Raw genomic sequence first — 10,922 nt, 5'->3', positions numbered from 1 at the left:
GACCCCCCAGTCTGTGGCTACTCTTAGTAAGGCGTTTGACATTATCATTCATTTCTATGGATAATATGGGACTATTCTCAGTAATGATGAGGGGTCCCCGGGTTCAGACCCCTACCTATTACACTTTTATGACTGGTCTAATGGTCAATGAGATAACCCCTTTAGAAAATTCTCCCTATGTCTAGTCTCTCCTGGGTGACATATATTGGCAGCCATGACAGCGGCTTAGGTCCTCACCCATCTGTCTACAAACCCAGAATGGCGGGCATATGACTGCATTGCTGTGTTACACAGGCTCCATATGGTGGTCAATGTGAACAAGAAATTGCAAATGGCAACAAGATTTTAGGGAAAAAAATCTCTGTATCTAACAGTTTGCTACAAGTCGCATCTAGAAGCGCACATGCTACTCTACAGGGAGGAGCGCTGCCTGAGATGAGTGGAACCAGAAGATGCCATTACTGTAAGAACTGCCGCTTCAAAGTGTAAGAAGCGGCTGCCGGTGGTGCTCTTAACGTGATTACTGAGGGGTGGGGGGAGGAGTTCTGGATGTATATATATTATTTAAGGGCTGGCAGAGTTCTATGTATATTGGGAGGGAGGATAATGGATGTATAAATATACTGTGGGGGAAATGATGAATGGGATTACACTGTGGGGGGGATGGTGGATGTGATTATTATTGCATTATGTTGACAGAAGTATTGGGGCGCACATAGGCGTTAATGAAATTTGATTTTATTCCCATTTTTCCTTCAGGTGTTGGGTCACCTTTGGCCTCAATGACTGCAGTAACCCTCCAAGGCCGCTTTCCACCAAATTTCCATACGAATTTGCCTCTATTTCTCTGGGAGAACTTCAGATAATGATGTGGGGGATGAGGGGCGTGCACAAATATGGCGTTCTAGTTTATCCTAAAGATGCTCAATGGGATTGAGATCATAGAATGGTAGAGTTGGAAGGGACCTCCAGCATCATCGGGTCCAACCCCCTGCTCAGTGCAGGATCACTAAATCATCCCAGACAGATGTCTGTCCAGCCTCTGAAGACTTCCATTGAAGGAGAACTCACCACCTCCTGTGGTAACCTGTTCCACTCATTGATCACCCTCACTGTCTAATATCTAATCTGTGTCTCCTCCCTTTCAGTTTCATCCCATTGCTTCTAGTCTTTTCTTGTACAGATGAGAATAGGGCTGATCCCTCTGCACTGTGACAGCCCTTCAGATGTTTGTAGACAGCTATTAAGTCTCCTCTCAGCCTTCTTTTCTACAAGCTAAACATTCCCAGATCCTTTAACCGTTCCTCATAGGACATGATTTGCAGACCGCTCACCATCTTGGTAACTCTTCTCTGAACTTGTCTCTGTCTTTTATAAAGTGGGGTTCCCAGAACTGGACCCAGTATTCCAGATGAGGTCTGACTAAGGAAGAGTAGAGGGGGATAATGACCTCACGTGATCTAGACTCTATGCTTTTCTTAATACATCCCAGAATTGTGCTTGTCTTTTTGGCTGCTGCATCACATTGTTGACTCATGTTCAGTCTATGATCTATTAGTATACCCAAGTCTTTTTCACATGTGCTGCTGCTTAGCCCAATTCCTCCCATTCTGTATGCGCTTTTTTTCATTTTTGTTGCCCAGATGTAGGACGTTGCATTTCTCCTTGTTAAATACCATTCTGTTAGTCGCTGCCAACTGTTCATGCTTTTCTAGATCTTTTTGAATCCTCTCTTTCTCTTCCCTAGTGTTAGCTATCCCTCCTAGCTTTGTGTCATCAGCAAATTTGATCAGTTTCCCATCAATTCCCTCCTTCAGATCATTGATAACAATGTTGACCATCACTGGGCCTAGGACAGAGCCTTGTGGTTCCCCACTTGATTCATTCTTCCACTTGGATGTGCAGCCATTTATGACCACTCTGAGTACGATCACTCAGCCAGCTGTGAATCCATCTAACAGTTGCCTTGTCAATCCCATATTTGGTCATTTTTTCTGATTGGCCAATGAAGTTTGCAGACATTTTGTTCCTCAGACCAGGCAGACATGGTGCTTGGTCTACAGTTTACGAGGTCTCCCTGAATGTGGCTGCACCCCACACACCAGATGGTTGCCATCTCCCAATAACATGGCCAACAGTGGACTCTGGAAGGTCGAAAAGCTGCGATGTCCATACTGATTGGTTGGTGGCATCCCCCCACCAGACCCAGTTGTCAGCTCTACACCTGGTGACATCCCCCCACCAGACCCAGTTGTCAGCTCTACACCTGGTGACATCCCCCCCACCAGACCCAGTTGTCAGCTCTACACCTGGTGACATCCCCCCCACCAGACCCAGTTGTCAGCTCTACACCTGGTGACATCCCCCCCATCAGACCCAGTTGTCAGCTCTACACCTGGTGACATCCCCCCCCATCAGACCCAGTTGTCAGCTCTACACCTGGTGACATCCCCCCCACCAGACCCAGTTGTCAGCTCTACACCTGGTGACATCCCCCCCATCAGACCCAGTTGTCAGCTCTACACCTGGTGACATCCCCCCCATCAGACCCAGTTGTCAGCTCTACACCTGGTGACATCCCCCCCACCAGACCCAGTTGTCAGCTCTACACCTGGTGACATCCCCCCCCACCAGACCCAGTTGTCAGCTCTACACCTGGTGACATCCCCCCCCACCAGACCCAGTTGTCAGCTCTACACCTGGTGACATCCCCCCACCAGACCCCGTTGTCAGCTCTACACCTGGTGACATCCCTCCACCAGACCCCGTTGTCAGCTCTACACCTGGTGACATCCCCCCACCAGACCCCATTGTCAGCTCTACACCTGGTGACATCCCCCCACCAGACCCAGTTGTCAGCTCTACACCTGGTGACCTCCCCCCACCAGACCCCATTGTCAGCTCTACACCTGGTGACCTCCCCCCACCAGACCCCATTGTCAGCTCTACACCTGGTGACATCTGGTGGTTTCTGTATTGGGGTCTCCTGTGTGATCCTCTCTTTTATATCTAATGCTCACAGATCATCTGACAGTACTGGATTGGTAGGGGGGCCAATACTTTTATCTACATAGTGTCCTACAGGAAGGATTACTAGATGTGATTATACTACAGGGGAAGGGCGCTGGATGTGATCACGTGTCTATGTAAGTTATAGTACAGTAAGTCTTATGTATATCTTTATATTTGATTAATAAAAATGTTATTTGGCTCCTAGGAAATTTTTTTGGGGGGGAGGGCTGGAGCCTTGTTGTGTCAGTCTTCACCATGACTTACGCATTCTATTCATTAACCAGAAGTGTAGTCAGCGCCGCCGCTCGATTACGTGGAACCATTCAAACTAAAAACAATTAGAGAAAATAACTTTGTGAAAAATAGTGAAATGTTTTACTATTTCTGAAATGCAACAGATGGGGGAGGGTTATAATAAATTAGGGGATGGCAGAGGGGGCCACACAGGGGCGGCAGTGCTGGAGCACAAGAGCTTCACAAAACAATAAATACATTTCTAGAAATGCATCACAATAAAAAGTTTCTTTTCTTCCTGGATTCCAAGTCCCGGTCTATGTGATATTCCACAGCTGGAATAATGGTACGGCCCGCTCCCTGAAGAAGGAGCCCGAGGCACGGCAGCTTCTAGAACCTCACGGCTCTTCCGGCTCTAAGAACTTTTTCCGTAGCGTTTTTTCCAGTCTGTGCATCTTGGCGTTCTTTAAGGATTGCAGCAGCAGCGGGAGCAGCGGGTGGTCCGGGTGGTTCTTCTTGAACTCCTTCAAGAGATTCCGAACCCTTTTTTGGCTGACGTGTTTCTTTTCTTTCTGCTTGGTAAAGTTGTGTTCCAGCCGTCGGAAAGTGGCATCCGTAATATTCAGGCTCACGATAAACTCGATTACCAGATTGTCGCACTCTTCGTTATCTGGCGGTAGAAGAAAGGCCATAAATAGGGGTAAACAGCAAGCAATGGAGGCCGGGAGAAGCTTCGTGCCTCTTTCACCCCCCCCCCCCACCACCATACAGCAGCCTCAACCCCAATGCAATGTGTCCCATTAACCCTTTCCCTCTGCGGCCCTTTTTCATTTTCTCAGCTTCTTTTTTTCCTCCCCACTTTCAAAAAATCATAACTTTTTAGTTTTCTCGGGGGATATTTTTTTGTGTATTTTTGAATGGCAGCATTTAACGTAACAAATAATGGACTGGAAAACTTTTAAAAAACTTCCAACAAATAATGTGATATTTTAATCATCTGATTTTAATTTCTTTCTTTTTTGATGAGACGTCTGGGAAAAGCGAAGGAAAGGGGGAGGTTAAACTTTTACTACTTTAATGATTTTTAATAAAACTTCTTTTCACTTATTTTTACATTTTTTTTCTCCATAGGGGACTAGAACTTGCGATCATTTGATCACTCACACAGTATAAAGCAATATCATAGTTTAACCATAATATTGCATTATACAACATCCTGACAAGCTGCCATGACAACTGCATGGGTACCCCTGATCGCACTGAGGAAGGTGCAATTCGGGACCCCAGAACACTGATTTTAAATGGCGCTGTTAGAGCTGACAGCAGCATTTAAAGGTTCACGCTGACCATGACTGTTGCAGGCAGGTGTGAGCTGTCAAAGATGGTTGATACCTGTCGTGTATGGAGTGGGATCAGCTGCCACTCCATGCACACACATCCGACGAGGGTACGTCAGGAAGGGGTTATTGTGGCTTAAGGCCCCCATATACTTTAGTGGTCGAACCCACTGATAACGGCAGAGCCAGAAACTCTGTGTGTGGGGGTCGGTTCAATTTCTCCATATAAGGCTGGTAGCGGCTGCCTTTGATAGCTGACACCCGCCAGTAACAGCTGAGATCAGTGCTCACGCTGATCACCCTTTACATTTCGCTGTCAATTCTCACAGCGGTATTCAATTGCCCCAATTGTTGTTCGGGGGTCCCAAATGCCCACCCATTTTCCCATGATGAGATCGTAGGGTGCTGCTTGGTTGCTATGGCCATTAGAGACGAGCGAGCATACTCTCTAAGGGCAATTACTCGATCAAGTATTGTCCTTAGCGAGTACCTGCCCGCTCGGAAGAAAAGATTCGGCTGTCGACGCGGGTGAGCGGTGAGTTGCGGGAGTGAGCAGGGGATGCGGGGGGGGGGGGGGGGGGAGAGAGAGATCTCCCCTCCGTTCCCCCCCGCCGGCACCCGAATCTTTTCTTCCGAGCAGGCAGGTACTCGCTCATCTCTAATGGCCATGAATGAATGTCTATCAAAGTGTGATATTATATAATACTGTGGTATTACATTATATTGTATGAGTGATCAAATGATCACAAATTCAAATCCCCTATGGAAACTAAAAAAAAGTTTAAAAAAAGTTTTTTTCTAAAAAAATTCAAAGGTAATAAGTTTAAAAAGCACCCATACTTATAAAAAAATATCAAAGTAAGAAAACAAACGATTTGGTATCGCCGCTTCTGTAAAAGTCTGATGTATCAAAGGAACACATTATTTATTCCACACGGTGAACGTTGTCAGCAGAGAAAACTTCCCCGCCAGAATGAAACTGGTTTTGGTCACATGGTCTCCAAGAAAAAAAAAAAAAAAAGGCAGATCAAAAAGTCACATGACCTCCAAAATGGTACCAATATAATCCCAGGTTGTCCCGCAAAAAAACAAGTCAGCAAAAAACTTTATTGAGGGAAAGATTAAAAAAAAGTTATGGCGGTCAGAAGCTGGCGAGCAGAAAATGAGGCATCTTGGGAAAAAATGGTAATTATTTTTTAAAAGTAGTACCCCAAAAATAAAGCCAGACATGTTTGGTGTCGTTGTAATCGTGCCAACCCGCCGAATAAAGTTATCATATCATTTTTTCCTGCAATGTGTACACTGTGAAAACAAGACTCCAAAGATGGCGAAATTGCAGGTATTTTTGCATTTCACTCCACTTAGCAATTTTTTTAAACGTTTTTTGGTACATTAAATAGCGCTATTCAAAAGTGCAAGAAAACAACAACGATAGAAAAAGTGGGGAGGAAAAAACATGAAAAAAAAAGCTGCTTCATTAAAGGGTTAAAGTAGCATTGCTTGAGAAGCTAGATACAATAAGGACAACTATTTAAAATCCCTCCGCCATGCTTTACACTGCAGCTTGTGAAATCCGATAAACTGCTGATGAGAAACGAGATCATCCTGACTAACCTTTTGCTCGTACATCCTGAAAATGGCACTGCAGCTCTTTGACGCAGTAGAGGTTGCGGCGGTGGTAGCCCGGCTGGCACTCGCATACTCGGTTGTGTGTGGAATTGCACTCGCATTGCACTTGTTCTCCTTCCTGACAGATGACGTTGCAGAATCGGCATTTGTCCAGGTAGTTCCAGTACTGGGCATAATGCTCCTCCGGGCACGCTTGGCACAATGTGTTACTGGTAGAGGAGCAATGTTTGGCCACGTAGGTCCCGGGTGGGCATTTCTGACACAGAACAGTGTTGCCCGTCTCATCTGTCCACTCGTAGGTGGGAATAGACTCGTTCGCCATCGCTACGGTTACAAGTAATAAAGTCACCAGCACCTGCGGGCAAGAAAGCGATAACACGTTAGCTTCATGATCCGTAAATTCTTTACGGCTATCAATACAGCAGAGCGGATGGATTATATGCCTCCAGTAATTCCCAGAAAAGTACCTGCCTGCCCGGGGTCACAACGCCAGCTGCTGTAAATGGAGGGAGTTTCTGGCAGGGGGTTTGGGGAAATAATTCAAAAAAAGAGAGAAATCCCCCTGCAGGATGGAACATGGGGAAGGAATTTTTGTTTTCCCCAAGGGAGCTAATTGGCATTTGCCTCATTTGGGACTTTTTGCCTTCCTCTGGATCAACAAGGGGGAGGGGTTTGGAAGCAGGCTGAGCTAGATGGACATTGTTTCTCTTCAGCCTAACCTATAGTGTGATCCTTAGGAAGCAGATGCAGGAAGAGGCGCAAGAAGTGAATGAGACCAGATACATATTTATGGGGGAAACGTCCCATGAAATAGCCCCTTAGGGGACACGGCTTATTGGGATCCCATCCTGTGAGCAGTGAAAGGATCGTGGGCGCATAGATTACTGGGATCCACTGAAACCACTAGTCACCCATGCAGCCTCGTGGCGCATTCACCCCCCCCCCTTCCCTATACTATTAGGGTGCATTCACACGGGGCGGTTTGCATCTAGTAAAGACCGCACTGGATAAGCTGGTGCTCTTTTGCCCCAGATGTGGCAGAACCGCACGTTTTTTCTGATATGGTTTCTATGGCTTCCAGTCTGCCCCGTGTGACCTGATTGGTTGTTTGGGTTGCATCGAGCAGAAGTGTTGTGGAATATAAATATATGCAAGAGGTGAAGGGGGTTTAGCAGAGCTGAACTCTCTCCCCCTGACCGACGGTATTCTGGGCTGTGGCGTATGTACACCGCAGCCCAGCCGTCTGAATGGGCGTTGAAACGGCAGATGCAGCCGCGATTTGGTCGTGGCTTCCTGTCGTTCATGCGATTTTCGTCCGCGATGTCTGTGGCCAAAAATTGCAGCGCCCGTGTGAAGGAGCCCTTATACAGAGACACAATGTAACTAATAACACAGCTGTACCATTCATCATCCACAGTGCAGGGAGGAATAGGAGGTGAACCTCTGTTTTAATGACTTCTCTAAGAACTAATTAGAAAAAGCTGTTGTCATTAAGATGAGAGCGAAGTGCAGGTTTTACAGGTGCTTTGCCCATCAAAAAAGGCACACAAAGCTTGGTTACAGACAGGTCTGAGCTCAAGAAAGATTGGTCAGTGTGAGTTGCATCTCAGAACATGCAACTATCAGAAGACGTCCCAAGATGTGTTACAGAGACGCATGAAGCTGGAAAAGATTACAAACGCCAAAGACCTGAGCGTACAGCAACTATCTACAATTATAGAGCATTCAAGACGGTCTCTACTCTCCCCGGAAGCATCTTGTTATATCACTCTAAGAACACAGCAGGTAATCCTGCAGGAGGGGAGAAAGAACCCAATAGGAACAGCAGAGGACCTACAGAAGAGTCTACAGACTGCAGAGACCTCTGTTCATGTGTGCACTATTAGCGAAACACTGACCAACAATGGTGATCATGAAAGGACTCCACAAAGGAAGCCGCCGCTGTGAAAACATTCACTGTGGCCCCGTCTAAAGTTTAACTGAGACTACCTAAATTACCCACAATGCTTCTGGGAAATGTTCTATGGATGGATTAGACAAAAAGAGGGGGTTTCACAGTAAAATAATTGCTTGCACACACGATACTACTCCACACCATGGCATCGCACGGATACTACTGCGCGTCATGGCATCGCACGGATACTACTGCGCGTCATGGCATCGCACGGATACTACTGCGCGTCATGGCATCGCACGGATACTACTGCGCGTCATGGCATCGCACGGATACTACTGCGCGTCATGGCATCGCACGGATACTACTGCGCGTCATGGCATCGCACGGATACTATTGCGCGTCATGGCATCGCACGGATACTACTGCGCGTCATGGCATCGCACGGATACTACTGCGCGTCATGGCATCGCACGGATACTACTCCACACCATGGCATCGCACGGATACTACTCCACACCATGGCATCGACTGGATACTACTCCACACCATGGCATCGCACGGATACTACTCCACACCATGGCATCGCACGGATACTACTCCACACCATGGCATCGCACGGATACTACTCCACACCATGGCATCGCACGGATACTACTCCACACCATGGCATCGCACGAATACTACTCCACACCATGGCATCGCACGGATACTACTCCACACCATGGCATCGCACGGATACTACTCCACACCATGGCATCGCACAGATACTACTCCACGTCATGGCATCGCACGGATACTACTCCACGTCATGGCATTGCAGGGATACTACTCCACGTCATGGCATTGCACGGATACTACTCCACACCATGGCATCGCACGGATACTACTACACATTATGGCATCGCACTGATAATGCTCCACATCATGGCATCACACAGATACTACTACACATCATGGCATCATATGGATACTACTACACATCATGGCATCACACAGTTACTACTACACATACTGGCATCGCACAGATACTACTACACACCATGGCATCGTACGGGTACTACTACACATACTGGCATCGCACAGATACTACCATGGCATCGTACGGGTACTACTACACATACTGGCATCGCACAGATACTACTACACACCATGGCATCGTACGGGTACTACTACACATACTGGCATCGCAGGCAGGAATTGTCTGACATATACCAAATGGAGGAACTCTGCACAGAACACTCCAGAGATACGGACCTATTTCTTTTGCTGTGGCAACCATGGATTGACTTTAAATCATCACCGCAGCTCCGCATCCTATTTTCCTAAAAGTCACATAAGACTCCAGATCATCCGCCATCCTTTGCTAGACGACAGGGGTTTCTATCTTGAACCCCCTGCCTCACCCTCATATCTGTTTATTATTACCCCCACCGCCGTCCCGTTTTTTTCCCCTTCTCTTCTGCACTTTTCCTCTTTGGTAGTTTTTTTTTGGATGCTATTACGTTAGTGAAGACCTCATTGTTGGGATCCGCTCGCACAAAGCAACTCTGTAAAAGGTCCGTTATGGAGGCAGCTGCTCCATCATTACATTAAAAAGCTCAATACTCTGTGATTGTCAGAAGAAGTTAAGGATGGCGCTGGATCCAAGTTCATCAATAATAATAATAATAATCTTTATTTATATAGCGCCAACATATTCCGCAGCGCTTACAATACAGGGGAACTAAAACAAGACCTCGGTTACATGAAGTAATTAATTGATGGAGACAGCAGGGGTGAGGGTCCTGCTCCAACGAGCTTACATACTACAAATAGTGGGGGGATACAGAAGGTAAAGGGCTGGAGATGTGCACCGTATGGCGGGCTGGACAGTGAGGGATGCTATACACACAGACAATGGTCAGGCCGTATAGTGGCGGAGTCGGTGTGATTGCAGGGGACGGTTGATTACGGCTAGCAGGAATTGCAGTCAGTAGGTCAGGGAGCATGTTATCAGGTGGAGTACAGAGGGGTTTGGTTTAGGAGATGTGGTATGCCCTTGTTTTTAGAGCACTCCTGAAGTTTAGTGTGTCAGTGATTGCCCACATAGCTTTTGGTAGCGCGTTCCAGAGGACAGGTGCTGCTCTGGAGAAGTCAGTAAGGTTTTATCCTGTTACATGTTCTGTTCGAGGGTCCGGCGTGACCTACTTGTTACTTTGTACATATTTGTATTTGCTAAAAATCAATAAACGATTTTTCAACATCTGCGGTACAAGAAGACGACCTTACCTGAACTCTGCTGCAGTAGAACATCTTGTTGCTGCTCCTCATCCGCTCCTCATCTCAGGTGACAAGTAGTAAGATGCGTGCCTGGTACAAAGAGAAGTCATCATAAACACATGCATCCAATATCAACCGCTTCACTGCTGGAAGATCCGCCTGGTGCGTCCTGCTCCTATGCTGTACACACATTGCAGCCAGCACTGCACTCACTTCCTAACCCCCCCACCACGCACTGCACTCTACTCTACACTGCATAACCTTCTTCAGCCAGGACCGTGCTCACCTCCTGTGTTCCTTTGTGTTTGCCCAGCTCCGGATTGTTATATACACACAGCATTGAGTCATCGTTGCGGCGGCACGTGCTCGGTATTTTGCAATACTATTAAAGGGAACTTCCATGACTGAGAAAAAGCTCGGCTGCCGAAACCTCCAGACCTGCCCTACAGGCATCATAACTTAGTCTATGGCGCTCCAAAGGGGTGTCAGCTTCCATTTAACCCCTTAACGCCATCCACCATACATGTACGATATATGTGTGCAGGGTTTCTATA

At 47.0% G+C, this 10,922-nt stretch overlaps 1 protein-coding gene across 2 annotated transcripts; it reads right to left on the bottom strand.

Moving 5' to 3' along the window:
• Positions 1-3,364: 3,364 nt before the first annotated feature.
• Positions 3,365-10,697, bottom strand: TNFRSF6B (TNF receptor superfamily member 6b). Of its 2 annotated transcripts, XM_066586860.1 has the most exons (4): positions 10,655-10,697; positions 10,378-10,458; positions 6,198-6,567; positions 3,365-3,916 (listed from the first exon to the last, which is right to left on the bottom strand). In XM_066586860.1, the coding sequence occupies exons 2-4, from the start codon at positions 10,417-10,419 to the stop codon at positions 3,645-3,647; spliced, it is 684 nt and encodes a 227-aa protein (XP_066442957.1). In that variant the 5' UTR covers positions 10,420-10,458; positions 10,655-10,697; the 3' UTR covers positions 3,365-3,644. The 2 variants fall into 2 exon arrangements, with proteins under 2 accessions (XP_066442957.1, XP_066442956.1); XM_066586859.1 differs by lacking the exon at positions 10,655-10,697 and having other exon boundaries at positions 10,378-10,640.
• Between the last annotated feature and the right edge of the window lie 225 nt (positions 10,698-10,922).

Source organism: Eleutherodactylus coqui, chromosome 13 (assembly GCF_035609145.1).
Source record: "Eleutherodactylus coqui strain aEleCoq1 chromosome 13, aEleCoq1.hap1, whole genome shotgun sequence".
In the NCBI taxonomy this organism is placed as follows: Eukaryota; Metazoa; Chordata; class Amphibia; order Anura; family Eleutherodactylidae; genus Eleutherodactylus; species Eleutherodactylus coqui.
Note: the sequence above shows the minus strand (reverse complement) of the source record. Positions and strands in the feature narration are given on the sequence as shown.